Source organism: Ctenopharyngodon idella, chromosome 12 (assembly GCF_019924925.1).
Source record: "Ctenopharyngodon idella isolate HZGC_01 chromosome 12, HZGC01, whole genome shotgun sequence".
NCBI classification, from domain to species: Eukaryota; Metazoa; Chordata; class Actinopteri; order Cypriniformes; family Xenocyprididae; genus Ctenopharyngodon; species Ctenopharyngodon idella.
This window is the reverse complement of record NC_067231.1, coordinates 21,201,535-21,222,077: the sequence shown is the minus strand read 5'-3', so window position 1 is coordinate 21,222,077 and position 20,543 is coordinate 21,201,535. Positions and strand designations below refer to the sequence as shown.

Genomic DNA, 20,543 nt, shown 5'->3' with positions numbered 1-20,543 from the left:
CGAATAATGCACTGTATTGAACAGCGGATGATAAATACAACATACCCCTGAGGAAGACACCATGAATTGTACTTTGGAACATTTTCCTTTATCACTCCTGTCATTTGTTTGAATGTTTGTGTGTGTGGCTTTGCCTATCCAAAGATCCCTACAAGGTTCAAATAAAACCTGAAATTACCAACATTGTCTTAAATCTATAAAGCCTACTGTATAATATTTATGCAAATTTCTAAGGCTTCTAAATTGTCAACATAATCAAAGCTTTGCTGAAAAACCACACAATCTACTACATGCCTTGTTTCGTCTGATTGATAGTTTATACTTTTTTAACAAGTAAAAGGGCTCTCAATATAATTCTAAAAATGTCCACCTTCAGGTTGCGGTACATGTGTCTTTTCACTGTGAAATCTTTACTGTTTTTTTTTTTTAAGTAAACGTAAGAATATCTTTTATATTGTTAGTAATATTTCAAGATGAACACTTACTGGACTGAAGCAACTTAGGTTTACTTGATTATCCAGCCATTATTTATTTATTTATTTATTTATTTAAATCATGTTAAAATGTGAGTATCAAATATGATTCATCAAGTTTTGAGGAGCGTTTATCTCTCAATCATCATTGTATTGAATTGCATTATATGTTTTGCCCCCCCGCAATAAAAACTACAAAGCTTTGATCAGAAACTAATATCTTATAAAGACATATTGTTGGGAGATAGAATGACAGCTGATATTTATATGCATTTTATGTAAGTTGTCTGCTATAATGTTATAAAATTTGACTTATTTGCAGTTTAAGCTATCAGAATTTTTTTTCCATCCTCGAGTATGAGCTCTTTATCATGGAAGCCCGTTTCCGCCACTAAATAAATAAATAAAAACAGTAATTGCGACTTCTTATCTCAGAATTCTGACTTTTTTTCTTACAATTGCGAGTTATAAAGTCAGGATTGCGAGATATAAACTCGCAATTGTGTGATATAAAGTCACAATTCTGACTTTTTTTCTCGCAATTCTGACTTTTTTCTCACAATTGTAATATAAACTCACAATTGTGTGAAACTTTTTTCTTACAATTCTGACTTTTTTCTCACAATTGTAATATAAACTCACAATTGTGTGAAACTTTTTCTCGCAATTCTGACTTTTTTTCTCGCACTAAGAATTGTGACTTTATATCACGCAATTGCGAACTTATATCTCAGAATTGTGACTTTATAACTCGCAAATGCGAGATAAAAAGTCACAATTACTGTTTTTTATTTTTTATTTAGTGGCAGAAACGGGCTTCCATACTTTATTCTCCAATATCATACTATATGAGCCAAAAAAAAGCCTAATGCATAAAATGATACTCCAAAAAAAAAAAGGATGCAAAAGATTTATGTGAGGGATATCTTCAGGATTAAGGCATAGAAAATATAATTAGTATAAAAATCAGTAAAAAAACAAACAAAAAAGAACAGTATAAGTCAATGAAGAAACGTCTGTATGCGTGTATTATTATTTTTTTTTTTTTTTTGCTATTTATAAGGTTTAATCCACATTTAAACCTCTTCTGAAACCCTCCACAGGTAGGAAACTTCGAGGGAGGGATTTTGCAGATGCGTTACCCTGTATGGCCCCGTTATGGCAGCTTTCTGGAGCCTGTGTCTGACAACCGCCACCTGACTGTGGCCACACTGGAGGAGAGGCCTTTTGTCATCGTGGAGAGTGTTGATCCTGCCACGGGCACCTGTGTTCGCAATACTGTGCCGTGCCGTCGGCAGTCCAACAGGACTGAAAGGTACACCTGTGAATGTGACTTCAAAAGGTCAACATCTGTGGCTGTCGTTTATGAAGATATTCATCAAATGGGGTTGTTTATGAGACCAATAACTAGAAAATTTCATAAAGAGCACAGTCTCCGCATTACATCATCCTCTCTCTGCTGCACATGCAAACGTACTGTTTGATTACATTGATCTTTAAAATGAATTGTCTCTTATTAAGGGGAGCAATAAAGAGTGTCCACTGGATGGATTGTACCTAGTACAGGGATAATAGGTACCCATTAATAATTATAAAATAAGCAGCAGCAGCAACCTTTTCATTTTCTAGAATGAGTCACCGTACAAACACAAACAAGAACATCTGAAACCGAGAAAGAGTTTTACTAAACTTTAGGTGGAGATGTTTAACACTTAATATTAAGACAATCTCCACCACATTCTGCCTACAGTATGTACCACTGTTTTGTATATTTGCCAGCTTTTCCTGATATTAGAATGCAAAGCTGAGAAAAAAACAAAACAAAAACAGACGGCTAATTAAAAAGGAAAGTCTAATAAACCCTACACAAAACTGGCAAACATCCCCATTTAGCAATATGCCATGAGAGTCACTTAGCATATGCAACTTGTTACAGTCCAGCAAGCCTATTACACACTTATTGGAATGTTGCATCTGTGAGCTTGTAGAGAGTTCAAAATGCAGCTAATTACAGAACCTTATTAGAGTACGCTATTATTTAAAGGGGTCGTTCACCCCCATAAAAAAAGAAAAGAAAAAAATGGTTATTTGTATGACTTCTGTGCTAGAATCTTCATGCTAATCTCATCCATACAACAACATTTCTTTGTGATCACAGCTATTACACTTCAAAAATGAAAACATTGAGAAATAATATGATTGGATCATTGAGTCAGTAAGTTCAGAGGAATGATCTACTGATCTGATTCTCGAGTGCAACTCTTTGACTTAATGAACTGGTCGCAGCAGTTCTCAAGTTAACAGCTCACTGGAGGTGAAGATTATTAGAGAATACCAAAATAAATGTAGGTCTTTTCCTTACAAAGCTATCATATGAAATCTGAAGACTGAACTGGCTTCTTTAGTGTGTTTTTTTGATATTTTGCAGCAAGGTTAGAACCGATGTTTTCCTTTTGCCTAAAAAATAAATAAATAAATAAAATCCATATGGGTTTGGAAGTGTTCCCAGATTCTTGTACAAAGTCCTGTCGTAAGATAACAAATGATTGGAATAAGATGAAAGTACTAAAATTAAAAGGTAATTTGAGTGATTTGTCATAGACCCTTGAATGCAAGAATATTTTGTGTAGAAATAATGTAATATATAGATAATGATATGTATGTACGTATGTGTGTGTATATATATATATATATATTTTTTTTTTTTTTTTTTTTTTTTGTCTTATATGAGATCCAACATACATTTAGTAACAAGTTGACACTGGCTTAGTTACATGTGTTGGCCATAAATAAAACTGATTGAGTCTTGTTTAGCAGCTATGTACTTTACCTCTTTAATGAAAACATCACCTTATAGCAAAAGACTGTTAAAGCATCAGTCCACTTTCAAATAAAAATTTCCTGATAATTTACTCACCCCCATGTCATCCAAGATGTCAATGTCCTTCTTTCTTCAGTCGAAAAGAAATGAAGGTTTTTGATGAAAACATTCCAGGATTATTCTCTTTATAGTGGACTTCAATTGGCCCCAAACGGTTGAAGGTCAAAATTACAGTTTCAGTGCAGCTTTAAAGGGCTTTAAACGATACCAGACGAGGAATAAGGGTCTTATCTAGTGAAACGATCAGTCATTTAAAAAAAAATAAAATAAAATAATAATATACGTTTTAACCATAAACGCTCATCTTGAACTAGCTCTCTTCTTCTATTTCTCTATTATAATTCCAGCAGTGTAGACGCTGCTAAGTGTATTACTGCCCTCCACAGGTCAAAGTTTGAACAAATTGTTATATACTTGCACTAGCATATTGTATATGACAATTTAGTTCAAACTTTGACCTGTGGAGGGCAGTAATACACTTAGCAGCGTGTAGCGTCTACACTGCCATAATTCTAATAGAGAAGAAGAAGAAGAGAGCTAGTTCAAGACGAGTGTCTATGGTTAAAACGTATATAATTTTTAATTTTTTTTTAGAAAATGACCGATTGTTTCGCCAGATAAGACCCTTATTTCTCGTTTGGTATCGTTTAAAGCCCTTTGAAGCTGCACTGAAACTGTAATTTTGACCTTCAACCGTTTGGGGCCAATTGAAGTCCACTATAAGGAGAATAATCCTGGAATGTTTTCATCAAAAACCTTAATTTCTTTTCGACTCAAAAAAGAAGGATATGGACATCTTGGATGACATGGGGGTGAGTAAATTATCAGGAAATTTTTATTTGAAAGTGGAATAATCCTTTAAAAAAAAAACTTACTAGGATTTTTTTTTGTCTTTCTGAAAATGAAAATGAGACACAATTTAAGCACCTTGGAGGCTCCCAAACTCGGCTACTAAATTTTAGTGCTCCCGTTAAATGCCATCAAGTCTTCATTTACCAGAGGGCTTAATGATTTAAACAGAAGCTCATTGGATTGAAGACCCCAAACCTATTATTAGGAATTGTTTTGCTCATTCCAGCAATTAATCCCTCAACCCTCCTTGCCCTAGGCATAAACTTGCAATTTAAAATCTGTGACTCCTTGATCACAGTAATTTGCTTTCCTCTGTCGTTGGAATTCCTAGACGTGAACAATAAAATAGTGTAATTCCAAAAGTTTTTGTCTTTGATTCCCCCAGGTGAATGAAAGCAGGTTCAGTGAATTGTGTAGCTCTGGAGGTAACACATGCTGAGTGAGGAGTGTGTCATACCAAAAGAGAGAGAGAGAGAGAGAGATGACAGGCTCATTATGGCTCCATGCTGAGGGAAGAGAGTGTAAATAAATCATAAAGCAGAGTAATCACCCCTTGGGGAGCGTGTGATGGCTGAAGGGGAAACAATGATCAATAACCGTAATGGTGACGTTCTGCTCTGGGCCCATCACACACCTTCATGCTAATTGGCACCCATGTTCAGAAAGTTCTGGAAAGTGTGACAACTGCTTTTAATTGGGCCTGCGGGTAACAATGGGCATTTCATGTTTGAGTGAATTTATGGATTTATTATACACTGATTCCCAATTCTTGTCTATGCATGTGTTTTACATATGTTAATTAGTCATTCATACAAATTGTAAAACCATTATTTAGGGTTTGGCATAAAGTAAGTGTATACCAAATTATGGTTGGGAAGACTGGGGTTTGTTGTCACAAACACTTTATGAGGTTTTGAGTCAAAAGTTCAATTACACAAACACATGTTTTCTCCAGAACTGGCTTTGGAAATTGGTTTCAAACAGTTAAATCATTTTTGTAAAAAAATTTTCTCCTTAAACATAAATTTATTGACATAATTTTGTCCTAATGTATCACTTCTATACATTAAGACATGAGCTGTATGGGGAGTGGACTTAGGGCGGAGAGTAGCTATTTAATATTGTCCCACATGTTGTTGTTTTATGTATTAATCTGGTGGCAAAATCAATAGTTTAATGTTGCCTTCATTTTTGTTATTTCATGAACTACATAATTGTTTTAATATTTAAATATAAACTGTAAATATAATTTATTTCTACATTTAAATGTAGAATAATATACATATATACATATATACAGTATACTACTGTTAAAAAGTTTGAGGTCAGTAAGGTTTTTTTTAAAGAAATTAATACTTTTATTCAAGGACACATTAAATTTATCAAAAGTAAAGACTTTTATATTGTGACAAAAATAAATTTTGTTCTTTTGAACTTTATATTCATCAGAGAATTCAGAAAAAATTATAACATTTCCATAAAAATATTAAACAGCACGATAATAAGAATTGATAATAAGAATTTTTCTTGAACACCAAATCAGCATATTGAATGATGATCATGTGACACTGAAGACTGGAGTAATGGCTGCTGAAAATTCAGCTTTGCCATCACAGGAATAAATTACATTTAAAAATATATTAAAATAGAAAACAATGATTTTAAATTGTAATAATATTTAATTTTTTTCTGTATTTAAAAAAAAAAAAAAAAAAAAAAAAAAAACTGCCTTGGTGAGCATAAGAGACTTATTTCAGAAACATTAAAAAATCTTACAGAACCCAAACTTGGTAGTGTGATCTAGGCGTCCCCTATATATGGTATACTCTTTCTAAAGGTCAGCAGCACCAGAGCATCCACTGCGGTCACTGGCATTTATGATGCCATGCATATCAAGGTCAGCAGACTGTGGCACTAATGCGGTGCTGTATTTGGATATAAAATGCATTAGTCTACTACAACCAGATCGATGTGCTACACCCATTTCTGCAATAGATAGGTCAAGCCACTGTACATCTCTCATTCAGCTGTTTCACAATATCTGACTGTACGCCAATGATAACAAAGATCCATACGACTCAATGTACTGTAATTAACTTTGTTTAAAGGAGAAATAATTGATTGGCACTCCCTAGACAGCAAGTGTATCTGTGTCCATTATACCAGAAAACTGATGCACTTTGTCCGTCTGTCCCTTGTGCTGTGTGTGTGTGTGTGTGTGTGTGTGTGTTTGACTGATTAAACATCTCATCCTCAATACACAGGCCACTTAACCCAAACCGCCAGCTTCGTTTGCAGGTGGTGAGACAGGCTAGAAAAGAGACAGGCTTGTTTATGTTATGTCCAGATCGCTTGCAGAGGGAGACTCTCATCCTTCCAAACACTTCATTTGTCTTTCTTTGTTATGGTTGCTGCCAGTGCCGCACACCCTGCATTGCCGGCCCTCCGCCCCACGTCCACTCCCCGTACAGCTCATTACGCAGGAGGTCTGGGGGAGGTTAGAGGTGATGTATCATTATTGCTCTCAGAGTTTCTCTGCTCAGTGCCTCCAGCATCTAATGGTTAATGGAGGCCATCGCCTTTTTCCAAACATTTTATTGTGAATGCTCACAACCAAGCAGTGCGTGTCTATAGATTCTGGGCTCTGGGTTTTTAAATCGCAGCAGTTTGCTGAAGAGAGCAGTGTTTATTTTGCTTTTTGAGTCTGTGTTTATCTACTTATATGTGGTTATTGATATGAGTAAACTTATTATATAGGCTATTTATTGTTCTTTTCAGGTCAATAAGAATGAAAAGCCCTCAGACGTACTAGTAGTGGCTAAAAGTGATGTCCTGCCTAGGAAAATTTGTATTCAGATATTATTAAAAATTTTAAAAGCATAGTTGTGTTTGGAGTCATTGTTTTTATTTGTGATAACGGCAAATTGTGCGGACATCGTTTTTGACCTGGCGGTCATACAAAGAAATTATGAATGCACAAAAACAAGAGAGAACCAATGAAGTATTAATAACTGACTATGTTGTAGTCAGCGGTGTATGTTTGGTAACACTTTAGTATAGGGAACACATATAAACTATTAACTACAACTTTTCCCTCAATAAACTCCTAATTTACTGCTTCTTAATAGTTAGTAAGGTAGTTGTTAAGTTTAGGTATTGGGTAGGATTAAGAATGTAGAATAAGGTCATGCAGAATAAGGCATTAATATGTGCTTAATAAGTACTAATAAATAGTCAATATTCTAGTAATATGCATGCTAATAAGCAACTAGTTAAAAGACCCTAAAATAAATTGTTACCGCCTTTTTTCCAAATATTTGTATCAAATAAATACCTTAACCAAGTTTAGTGTTTTGTTCTTCCATCATATTTGAAAAATATTAAATATTTTCCTCTTATTTTGATGGTTTAATCAAACTTGTTGGGTCATTAAAAACAAATATCCCCTCCGGACATCACTTTTAGCCACTACTGTAGATGAAGTCTTCTTCTTCATAATCTTTTATGGAAAAATATAAAATATTTTCCTCTTATTTTGACGGTTTAATCAAACTTGTTGGGTCATTAAAAACAAATATCCCCTCCGGACATCACTTTTGGCCACTACTGTAGATGAAGTCTTCTTCTTCATAATCATTTATGGCAACACAGATCATTTTCTCTCTCCATATTCATGTCTATATTATTCCAGTTATAATTAATTAGTCTTTCTGTCAGTAATCTTTCTTTCAGATGTGTGTCACACCATATGTTTTGCCCTAGAACCATGCGCTTTGATCCTCTTCATCAAATGTTCAATGGGAGCATGTAAATCTTAATCTTTTTAACTATGGTTCCTAAATGGGTTAAAAGAAATTTAGTTACCCAACATAAAGTTCTGCCATTATTTATACCTATATGATTTTCTTCTGCAGATATTTTGATGACTGTTTTCCATGTATTTACAATAAACAGCATTCAAGCTTCAAATAGGACACAAAACCACCCTAGTTGTAACATAAAAGTGGTCCATATGATATATGATGAACAATTTTTTACACAAATTCTCACATAAAGCTATCATTTGGCTTCAGGATGCTTGAAATGTAGCATACAAGTTGCTTGGAACAATTTTTCATTTTGGGGTGAACTATTACTTGTTAAACTAAATGTTTCATATATTTTTTTATGTGCAGTGTAACCGGTCACAATGAGCCTTACACCAAACTCTGCTGCAAAGGCTTCTGCATAGACATCCTAAAGAAGCTCTCACGCACCATCAAGTTTTCATATGACCTTTATCTGGTAACCAATGGGAAACATGGCAAGATGGTCCGTGGCGTCTGGAATGGGATGATTGGAGAGGTATGAAATGGCACATTTTCTCTGTCTCTCTCTCTCTTTCTCACATAAACGCACTCACACTTCAAACATGTCAACAGTTCAGAGCTCATGGGAAATGAGCTAAATTAACATCTGAGAATATAAAAATAAAACAGCTTACAGCGTGATACAAAAAATAAATCAGCTTCCTATGACAGTGTCAACGCGTTTTTTCCTAACATTACTCACACCCTGTTTTCTTTCTGTATTTAACATATCTCCATAAACCTCCAAATATTGCAGCTAAAGTTGTTAAGAGCATTCATGGAGCATAACTGGCTTTAAAAGCGACACATTCCATCCTGTGACCTCCTGCTGCGTGTAGTGTCACTTAATCCGGTGGTTTAGTGTCTTCCACAGCTGCTGATCACTTCATCGGTTTTCATAACCTGCATCTGCTCACACGCTGATGAGTTTAAAGATAGCAAACCCTCGCTCCACATACAAGGCTTAAATGCTTTTCTCACACTGTGAGAGAAATAGATCATTAAATGAGATAAATAATTATTATATAATAGCAAGACAGATATTCCGGGCTGACATGAGTGTGATATAAGGAATTTTCATTCATGAGCCTGATTGCGGGTGACGGCAAAACAAATCTGTCAACAATGATTTGCGACGTTAACAATTTGCGAAGCTGTGTAATGACAGACCTAGTGGTTCATGTCCATTTCCGATCCTTGAAGAAATTGGAATCTGCAAACCAGAGGCTAATAATAGCCACAGTCTTAAAGTGTTAGTTCACCCAAAAATGAAAATTCTGTCATTAATTACTCACCCTCATGTCGTTCCAAACCCGTAAGACATTTGTTCATCTTCGGAACACAAATAAAGATATTTTTAATGAAATCCGAGAGCTTTCTGACCTCCGATAGACTGCAACGTACTGCTCACGTGTACAGCGTTCTGACGTAGAACCCGGAAGCGCTGCACTGTGTTTACTACATGAACAGTGTAGGAGACTGACATGGAAGAGAAGAAATTGTTGAATAAAGTCGCTATTATTGTTTGTTTTTTGCGCACAAAATGTATTCTCGTCGCTTCATAACATTAAGGTTGAACCATGTAGTCACATGGACTATTTTAACGATGTCTTTACTACCCTTCTGGGCCTTGAAAGTGGCAATAACATTGCAGTCTATCGGAGGCCAAAAAGCTCACAGATTTCATCAAAAATATCTTAATTTGTGTTCCGAAGATGAACGAAGGTCTTATGGGTTTGGAACGACATGAGGATGAGTAATTAATGACAGAAATATATCTAATTCTCTTGGATATAGTATGTGAAAAGCAGTACTGTATGTCAAATAAGTAGTAAGTATGAATACACAGTATGAAAAAATACCCATATAACCTACTCTTTCTGCAGAGATTCTTAAGCGCACATCCAATGGACACTTTACTATCCCACAAGGCCACGGTAGAATGGTTATAATTGTAAATGGCGGGAATTTGTCAAGGAAGGTGTAGATTACAAGACAACGTCAACATGGCATATAGTATGTCAGGGATTGTAATCATGCTACAAACATGCATATTTATAGAAATTACTTTCTTTATGACCTATAAGTAAGTTGTTTATTGAGCGTAAAACATAATTTTGAATGTTCACCCTGAAATTGCATGACATCACCATTTGTGGGCAGGTCCCGTCTCATGGTTCACTAGGGCCTTCATTATTTTGCTATGCCTCTGATGACTGCTCTAAAGTTTTCACTCACTTTCTTCTTGTTCAAGGTCTTCTACAAGCGTGCAGATATGGCAATTGGCTCTCTTACCATCAATGAGGAGCGGTCAGAGATTGTTGACTTTTCAGTGCCATTTGTGGAGACTGGGATTAGTGTTATGGTGGCCAGAAGCAATGGAACAGTCTCACCTTCTGCCTTCCTGGGTGAGAAGTCATCATTATCCCTCCATTTCCAAGGACACCCTCACAAAATCTATAAGAGATGCGTGCAGGTGGTTTTGACTAGAATGTGATTAGATTAAAATTGTATGCCTTTGTTGGATTAAATCGAGAATAAATCCTAGACAGGACAAACATTTTCTACTAAATCACCAGCTCTGCACACAAACAAAGGCATTTTGACTCTGCTAAACATTCATTTGTTCATTATTTATGCTAATTGCACAGCATTTACATCACAAACAAAAACACTAAGTAGTTATGTTCAAGATCTTAATCAGATAATCAGCTGATTTTTGGTCTTACTCTCTGTCTTGCAGAGCCTTACAGTCCAGCCGTGTGGGTTATGATGTTCGTAATGTGCCTGACTGTTGTGGCAGTCACCGTGTTCGTCTTTGAGTACTTCAGCCCTGTTGGGTACAACCGGAGCCTTGTTAGTGCCAAAGGTCAGCCTTGGTTTTTCTATCAGTCTTTTCTCTATCAGCCACAAAGCTAGGAGAGGAAGAATAGTTGTGGAAGCAGCCTAATCAATCCACATAAACCGAGCTGACAGGGTGTGTACTTGTCTCCTAGTGTAAAAGGTCATTTTTCTGAGGTTTAATTAACGTTTGTCGCTTTGCTAATTTGACTTTGATTGATTGCTTGGCTTTTCTGTGGCTGTGTGTGAGACACAAGAACCACATTAAGAACTGATGTCAAGGTGGAACTAGGAAAGAATTTCTTTGCCCATGTAGACTGATCTGTGATTAATTCAATCAAAGTGGCTAATAGAACATCTGTTATATAGGATGTACATGTGTGTTTTATAGAAATAATTAAGTAATTTAAATATATATACACACTAATGTTCAAACGTTTCTGCATGAAGACTCTTATGCCACCCATGCTGCATACCTTGCAGTACAACACTAATATTTTGAAATATTTTTACAATTCAAATATTTAAAATGACTGTTTTCTATTTTAATTTCTTCTATTTTATTTATTTTGTACATACTATAAATGTATCTCGTTTATAGCCCCTGGGGGTCCAACCTTCACCATTGGGAAGTCTGTCTGGCTCCTGTGGGGAATCGTCTTCAACAACTCTGTTCCTATTGAAAACCCCAAAGGCACAACCAGCAAAATTATGGTCCTGGTTTGGGCTTTCTTTGCTGTCATCTTCCTCGCCAGCTACACAGCCAATTTAGCTGCCTTCATGATCCAAGAGCAGTATATTGACACCGTGTCTGGACTTAGTGACAAAAAGGTGAGTTGTATGTAATTGTAAATGAGCTGTATGACAGTGGTGCTGTATTTAGATACCTTTTGATGTGTTTTTCTTTGTGTAAGAGCAAATATTGCAGAAACAAAATGAGTTCTGGGAGAAAGCTGAAATGAAAGGTCACACCTGATATGCACATTTCGTTAAGTATTCAAGAAAATGTTAAAATTAAACCTGAAATATCATACTGTGAAGATCTGTCAACTTTTTTTTTCAGCGGCTAGGTAATTTCTTACATTTTTCAGAGGCCAGGCAATTTGTTCCCATCAATGAATGAAGAAAATTCAGCATCACGACAAAAGTTAAATTTAAATTTCAATAAACTAGCACCTTTCAAAGTTCACTGACACTCATGTCTCAAAGGCAATCTCATGATTACTAATATTTTTGTTCATTATTTTTTATAAGAAAACACTATAAGTGACAGAAATCCATAAAATTATGCAAATGAGAAATTAATTGGACCTTAGGAAAGAACAAAAACAGATTAATCTTTCATAGATTTAAAAAACAACACAAGAGCTTGGAGCAATGCTAATATATGCTAGCAGCAACATAATATAGTAGCATTAAAGAATATACACTTCTGTGTCCCGCATTTATATGTAGATGTCAGCTCCGAATTGGCCGTCGGTCCTCTTAGCAGCATGAAAAACAAAACTTATTCAATGGATTATATAGCCTCGAAAGCACCCAAAGAGCGCTTTCTTTATAATCACTAAAAAGGTGTCACTCAGTTCACAAGAGTGCAGAACTCAGCACTGAACAAAAGCTTTGGTGTTTTAAGCGGTGAGTGGATTCTAACTAAGTAAAACACCTCTGATTGGCCATTGCATTCAAGAGATCAACAAACATGTCTGTGATTGGCTCCATTTGTCACCGCTGCAAAACACGTTGTAAATAGAAATATTTGACGTTCTCCAGAGCGCAAACACAAATACGCACTCGAGCGTTTGCATATGCCAATATGTTATTATTACAGTATCAACTGAGGGTGCTCTTGCTTTCATTTTTAGGGTGCATAGCATTTGACTTTGACTTTGACTTTGTTTAATTTTTTTACAAAAAATTATCTATGATCAAACATTACTTGGCCTAAGGGTTGCGGATCCCCAGTTGAAGACAGTTGATCTAATATGGTCACTAATATGGTCAAAATAAAAAAACAGTACTTCGATTTTCTTTTCCAAGGTCACTACTACCCGGGCTTTTCTGTGTAAAGTCCATGTAATCTGTGTTGATCTACACTCTTAAGGTTAAGACGCAACCTGCCTCAGCTAAACAACTGAAATGTCATTTATTTCTTTTTGTTTCAGTTTCAAAAACCCCAGGAACATTATCCTCCTTTTCGCTTCGGGACAGTCCCAAACGGCAGCACCGAGAGGAACATTCGAAGCAATTACCCCGACATGCACACCCACATGATAAAATACAACCAGAAGGGAGTGGAAGAAGCTCTCAACAGCCTTAAGACAGGGTGTGCTTTAGCAATAACATTTTATGTGTGTGTGGTTATGTGGAAGAGCTTTGAACACTAACAAAAAGGTACGATGGTAGTACCATTTACATGATATTTTCAAGAATTTCATGGAACTACCATAGTACATGTCCAAAAACATGGTACTTTTCTGTTAGTGAGATGTTTGGTTAATAATCTGTAATGAGATTTACTCCATTGGTCATTATATGCATCATTTAGAAGCAATTTTGTTAGATCTAAGGGTCACTGAAACACTGGTGGGTAACAGTCAAGCATAAATAATGTATCGTCCACCATTTGTCAAGGAAAAAGGGAGTATAAATCAACAAGAGCTAATTATTTACTTGACATAATTACGTGTAATTACTAAGCCATTTGCCTTGGGCTCATTTCTGTCCTCTGTGTAGGAAGTTGGATGCCTTCATATATGATGCAGCAGTTCTTAATTATATGGCTGGCAAGGACGAGGGGTGCAAGCTGGTCACCATTGGTAGTGGGAAGGTGTTTGCTACCACAGGCTACGGCATTGCTCTGCAGAAGGACTCCCGCTGGAAGCGCCCCATAGACCTGGCTCTCCTCCAGTTCCTGGGAGATGGTAAATTGCACTTGGGTGACCGGTACTGGTCCACACTTAATATCCTCTACCCCAGCATGGAAGCTATAACATTCCCCTCTTACTGTAAAAAAAGCTCAATGTGCTGAGAATTGAGAGGTTATGAAATGTCAGTGCAAACTACAGGCATAAGAAAACCTCCACTGAACAGTAGATGCTGGCTCTGTTCTCAAACTAGTAAGCTACCTTGCTGCCTACATTTCATTTATTCATTTATTTTTTCCCCACTGATTTTTTTTTTTTTTCATGCTCGTCACAATGTATGCTTAACCCTGAAGGATACATGCAATATTGCCCAAACTAGGAAGCTACTTTTCGGAACAGCCTTCTTTATCACAAATAATGCCTTAAAATTATGTCTAGGTTGGCACCTTACTAGATTTTGGAGAAGAGCACATGTGTAGTTCTTATAGTATCCGCTTGTTTCTGTCATAGTTGAGCGGTCTTTGACTGCCGCTGTTTCTGGCATTGTTCCTGACCCTGTTTCCTTTCATGCAGGGGACACACAGAGACTGGAAACAGTATGGCTGTCTGGAATATGTCAGAATGAGAAAAATGAGGTCATGAGCTCTAAACTAGACATAGACAACATGGCAGGTGTTTTCTACATGTTGCTCGTGGCCATGGGCCTCAGCCTGCTGGTCTTTGCTTGGGAACATCTACTTTACTGGAAACTGAGGCACTCTGTACACAAGTCTGATCACTTAGACTTTCTACTGGCCATCAGCAGGGTAAGACTGCCTTTCTAATTTACATTTCAATATTTAGTTTTTTAGATTCAGATAATTAGGGCTAGGTATCATATTATTTTACACTGGTAAAATATTTTTACCTAGCCCAAATCATAATGCACGGTCTGTTGTATTTAGGCTACTAAAAGGGATATTTGGGTAAATGAATTTAAAATATGAACCACTATAAGCACATTAGTTGGTAAAAATAATCAAATAATTCACCATAAGGAGGCACATTAAACTTTGACAAAACAATGAACTGATTTTTGTCTCTTACAAAAACATCATCTGGTACATTAATCATTATAATGGAGAAAAATACTGCTGTGACACGAATGAATCCAGTGAAACGTTCACATAATAACATTTCTCTGTAGGAATACATAGTCACTATTCACTTTACATTTCAGGGCATATACAGCTGCTTTAATGGCGTTGAAGACATTGGCAGATCTACCAGCATACAGAATCCAGATATCACCGCCAATTACGCCCAGGCCAACATGCTGAAAATGTTGCAGACAGCCAAGGACATTGTCTCCTCAGCCAAAGTGGAGAACTCATTGGATAACGCCACCAAGACCATTGAGAACTGGAGCAGACACAGCGGCAGCCTCCCAGCACGTATTCCACTGGTGACCACAACTGAAAAAGTCCCTGGTCACTTCTCATATTTTACTAACATCACGGAGAACCACATACCTCACATGCAGCGTTCCATAACTCCACCTTTCACGCAACACACCAAAACCACTAGCCCACCACCGATGGTAAACCACAGAGTCTTAACACGGCCCACTCCTCTTCGCTACACACTTCCCGCCAGGACCAGGGGTCTCTACGACGGTATGCTTCCTGTATCCAGTCTGAGTACACCTCATCTAGCCATGCATGATCCTCCACCCGACTTGGCCCATCCTGGTTCTTCTTTTGTTCCATATAGAGACATCTACACCGAACACCACAAGTCTTGTCACAATGATTTCTCAGATGCCGTCAGGAGGAAAAAGAGACCCCAAAATCTCTTGGTGGAGTCCATGGATCTCAGGGGGCTTCATGATTATAAAGACCAATCAACATGTCATACCGAAGCAAACAGTTTTGCTGAAAACCATCTGTCCTCGTCCTTCGGTGAAAATCCTTTCGTAGTGGCAGACACAGCTTGTAATTCCTGTGTCAAAACGCACTTTGACCCTGCATTCGATGACATACCGTTAATAGGGAAAAGGAAGCTTCATCGCAGACCGTCGTTCCTGAAAGCCACTTGGGGCCCCGACAGAGTCCGGTTCCCGGGTGACAGACCCAGTGCCGCAGCCTCCTCACGAGTAGCTATACCTGACCTGTTCCCTTGTGTAGACGTACACGGACGGGTGAGGAACACCATGTGTTACGCCCAACCGATGGATCACACCTACCTTCACGCCTTCCGGCGAAACACTAGGAAAAGTCAGAAGCTGAGACACAGCCAGTCCACCAGGCTTCCCACCTACAAGGAGGCGATTTTCCACAACATGGCAGCTGTCAGGAGGGCGTCCAGCTTGGTGCATAGACCCTACTCCTACCCAGAGCTGCCAGTCTACCAGAGCCCGCTGTCATATGGACCAGCTGAATTATGCAACATCTTCCCCTGTATGGGACATCCTAGTGACAGTGTATATGGAGGGTATAGGGCACCCACACACCTACAGGATGACCATCTAGTGCCTGTTCCAGGCAGCAGGGTGGTTCATAGCAGCCCTGTTGTGCCCATGACATGGGGCAGAATTTCCAGTTTGGAATCAGAGGTGTGAACTTGTCCTTCCATGTGCCAAATATAAACTATTTGGCCCACAAGCTTCTACTGACCAATAAAATTACTTCGCCTTTAACACGAGCAGAAACACAAACCATGTTTTTTGGGTTTCATTTGTTTTTTTTTGTTTTATCTATTTAAAATTAATTTAATTTTTTATTTATTTTTTTAAAGTGCAATAATGTAATAATTAAGGGACGTATTTAAGGAAACCATCAAATGCCATCCTAAATTTCGAATGAATGAATTAATGGACATGTAGAACTGTAAATGATTAGCCGTTCTTATCTCTTTAGTCCACAAAATGCAATATATTGCTATATGTATTGGACTGGACGAAAGATTTTTTCTTCAAAGGTTGTAGTAGAGAAGTCAAACTGAGACACTAAACTATACGAAGTGTTCATTTTGAAGTACATTTGGTATTATACACTATGTAATTCTCTATGATACTGAATTTTGTAAACACTTAAGACATATTGTCCGATATTTTTTATTTTAAACAGCAGGGCTATATAAGTGGATTTTTCAGGCTCTAACATTCCCTTTCTGTTCAATGTTCAATCTCCTCTCACTCTCGCTCTCTCACTCTGCTGTGAGCGGGCTTTTGAAGAAGAGCAAATTGAATGGTACTCTAATATTAGCATCATCAAGGATCTTCACACTTTAATAAATTACAAAGGACCATCAGTTAGTCCTTTGTAACTGCTGTCTTCTTTAGATGGCTGACGGATATAACTCTTTGAACACTGCCTTTTATATGCAGAGCCACAGCATATTTTAGACCGCTTTTAACAGGGATTGGCTGTTTGCAGTTGCGACACGACGGAAAGAAGCATTACCTTAAAAACGTCCAAAAAAAAAAAAAATGTCTGCTGACACCCATAAGATCAGGTTTAGGGTAGAGTTTTGCTGTTGCCATTGGATGACTGCTACCAAGTCTGTTTGACCTGCATACTGAACCTCACATACCCACGAGGAAATCTGTCTGTGCCTCAAAATAAACTTGTGATGCTCCAGAGTGTGAAAGAGCGAGAGAAGGATGGTGCAACGGATGGAAAAGAAGAGAAACTAGGAAATGAGAAACCACACTTCCTTCATTTGGGATTTAAGCTACAATATCTGAATGTTTATGAGCTCATGAGGCTCATTTGAGGTTGTCATGAGTGTCTCATTAAAGCAACTCTGTGGAGTGATTATACAGGAGGACGTGTTACCAAAAAGTGTCCTTTACTCTAGGATTTCATTATGTCGGCTGTCTCCACCGTACAGCGTTCTCGCGACGCCCAAGGTGACCTAGGCTGGGGTAATTATGCTGTAAGGCTTTTGTTATCTCCCGATAAGGAGCCCTCTTTTCAAGCGCTGAGTGAGGAGCATTTCAGAATCTAAACATCGAGAAACTTTACATTTTTTCATCACGAGCCTTTCTTTGTTATTGCCATATTACAGTTCATAGCACGGCAGCAGTGATTTAATCTTCAATACCGCGAGCGTGAACAGATAGATTTATGTACCACAGGATAATTGTACTTTTTTCATAATGTTTCTCCCAGTTCCGTGACTGACATCAAAAAACAGGCCTGCTGCAGAACGACACACATTTCATTTTCATAAAAAAAAAAACAAGCAAGAGGAGAGGCAGGCTAAAGCCATCATCATCATCATCATCATCCCAGCAAAGTCTTATTTCTTTGTGTTCCTGAAAAGCGTATTATTGAATGATCTTGTGAGTTGATAAATGATTCAATACATGCATATAAAAACATCAAGGGAGGCTGGGGATCGTCCTCTGGAAGAAATAAGCAGCAATATATCAACGCCACAGGTAGCTGTGGTGAAAAATGAAATGCATTTAAAAGTCAAGGGGGCCTAGTCTCATCCAGCTTTGAGAAAGATGCAATGGAATGACGAGGCAGACGTGTGTTTTCGAAACATTAATAATTCACGTGTTCATTTGAATCTGTCTGATCATTTTAAAGATTTGCTTAGAATTCAGCCCCCTCGGAATCGCCCAAGGCATGTATTTCCACTCAAGTGGTAAAAAGAGCGATGTTTTTACAATTTTATATTAGACTTAACACTGATAAAAAAAAAAAAAATGGTGTAGAAACAACTTGCACTCAGAAACTGCTAGTAAATTTCACAAATAATTACAAAGAAACATTGAAATAAACATGAAATTTCAAAGTAGAAAGAATGAAATAGTATTTTCTTTACAGTGTATTGTCACAGAGCCATTATAGAAAGAAAGAGAAATGGAAAGGACTAGACAGAAAGAGGAAAGGAAATGCACGCATTTACAGACATGCTCACAATAAAACAATTACTCACATCTCCACTGTCACGCCTTCATATCATTGCATTTCTCTGAAGCATCATTTCAGGGCTGCAAATTGTCCCAGATGCTGCTGGTCACCTTGAGCCAAGGGCTTCACAGCCTGGCGGGAGAGGGGAAAGGCGATGGAGAAAGACACCACAGAGAGGCTGGCAGTCTGAAATTCCATCAATTAACAACTGAACAAGCTAATAAACGAGAATAACTCACTGCCCGCAAACAACAATGAACAACTGAAAATATATATACCTTTTTATACTCTGTGTTCTGTTGCAAACCTATCGGTACGGTATTGAATGTGGTTACAACATGAATGATGTAAGTTAATTTAGGTTACCACACAATCACAAGTACATTGTCTGCACTGAGCTTATCCAAATCAAATGAGGTGATTTTTATCAAGTTGCTAGCACAATGTTAATTAACCTATATGAGTATTACATGTACTATGCTGTTCTGTGTGTTTTATCTCATCGAAGAGTAGCAGTGATATCAGGAATCCAGGGTCTGTCCTAATCTATCAAATCTATAATTAAAGCTGTAACTAAGCGTTGCACATTAAAAAGAATTATTCAAAAAATACATTGTTATTAATTTTAATCACTACTTGGAAGTGGGTTCCAATAGTATAATCAATAGGTTTTTTTTTTAACTGGTTGATTGTTATGTCGCTGTTTTGTAAAAGTTTACATCTGTCCATTGGGTCTAGCTCTACAAATGTTTTATGTTCTGACTGTCATATCATACTCATGGAGAGACCTAGTGCTCACTGTTTTAATTAAAGGAACCCTGTGCTGTGTGAATTAATAGTTCCCAACCTTTGTACTTTATCATCTGTTCTAGCTCTCGTCTCTGCTCAAAGGGATCTCATGATACGACAGTGGGTCATAAACGTTCATTTCTAACTGACCCAATTCGCTGACTTCACCCCAATCCTGCCGAGCCTTCAGCCTGAGCTCACCGGAGAGGTTGTGGGGTTATTATCTTTGGTTAACCACCCCTTTTGAGACGGCTCTGTTGAATCAAAGGAACGTGCTACTGTCTAATTATTTAAAAGCGTTCATGGTGCGGCGTTTCTCATGACAGCTCTGAGATAATAAAGGGATGTTCTTGTCATTGGAGGCTGGTTATCTTTGTCTCTCCGTAATTAGACAGGCTGTGGCTGATCTTAAAGGACAGACACTTTGAGATAATATAACATCACAGAAAAATAGAAAGTTTTAGATTTAACTAAAGTATGTTATGGCCTGAACAATATATGGATGGTTTAAAATGAGAATGTTGATAGTGGTGAAAACTGTAAAATGATATTTCAGTTCTACTGTTTGCAACCATTCTGAAATTGCCAGAGGTTCTATCTTTAGATGGAGTTCAAAATGTGTTGGCGAAGACCAATTTCACCTTGTGTCAGGAACGGCTTGACTAGGGCCATATATAAGCAATAGATCATCGGTTGTATGGGCAGCAGAGAATGAAGCAATATAGGATGTAGAGAAATGGATATACTTGTGTTTTTGCCTCCGGACATGGAATTGAACATATGGATGAACAGCAAAGTCTGAAACTTTTTTCATTTTCCTTCTAAACTTCATAGATTTTACTGATGATAGCAGCATTGTACACTCAAAATTAATGTTTTTTGCTGTTTGTTAAATTTTTTTTAATGCAACAAATTATTTTTTTGTTACAATGTTGTTTAGAAAACTACTGTTTAAAAATACTTTACATAATTAAATTATACATGTTTATGATTTAAATATGTATATTATAAAAAAAACAAAAACAAATATTTGCCTCCGGACATGGAAACTTTTTTAATTTTTTCCCTTAAAACTTACTCATGACAGC

The 20,543-nt window shown here is 37.2% G+C and overlaps 1 protein-coding gene across 1 annotated transcript in view; it reads left to right on the top strand.

Moving 5' to 3' along the window:
- grin2cb (glutamate receptor, ionotropic, N-methyl D-aspartate 2Cb) overlaps window positions 1-19,498 on the top strand; it is a 47,927-nt gene extending 28,429 nt beyond the window's left edge. The window contains exons 5-13 of the mRNA XM_051915468.1: window positions 1,577-1,788; window positions 8,382-8,550; window positions 10,309-10,462; window positions 10,798-10,923; window positions 11,497-11,726; window positions 13,058-13,218; window positions 13,629-13,816; window positions 14,333-14,565; window positions 14,979-19,498. Of these exons, the coding sequence (XP_051771428.1) occupies window positions 1,577-1,788; window positions 8,382-8,550; window positions 10,309-10,462; window positions 10,798-10,923; window positions 11,497-11,726; window positions 13,058-13,218; window positions 13,629-13,816; window positions 14,333-14,565; window positions 14,979-16,358 (2,853 nt within the window). The 3' untranslated portion in view covers window positions 16,359-19,498. The remainder of the gene's footprint in view (window positions 1-1,576; window positions 1,789-8,381; window positions 8,551-10,308; window positions 10,463-10,797; window positions 10,924-11,496; window positions 11,727-13,057; window positions 13,219-13,628; window positions 13,817-14,332; window positions 14,566-14,978) is intronic.
- The last annotated feature ends 1,045 nt before the right edge of the window (window positions 19,499-20,543 follow it).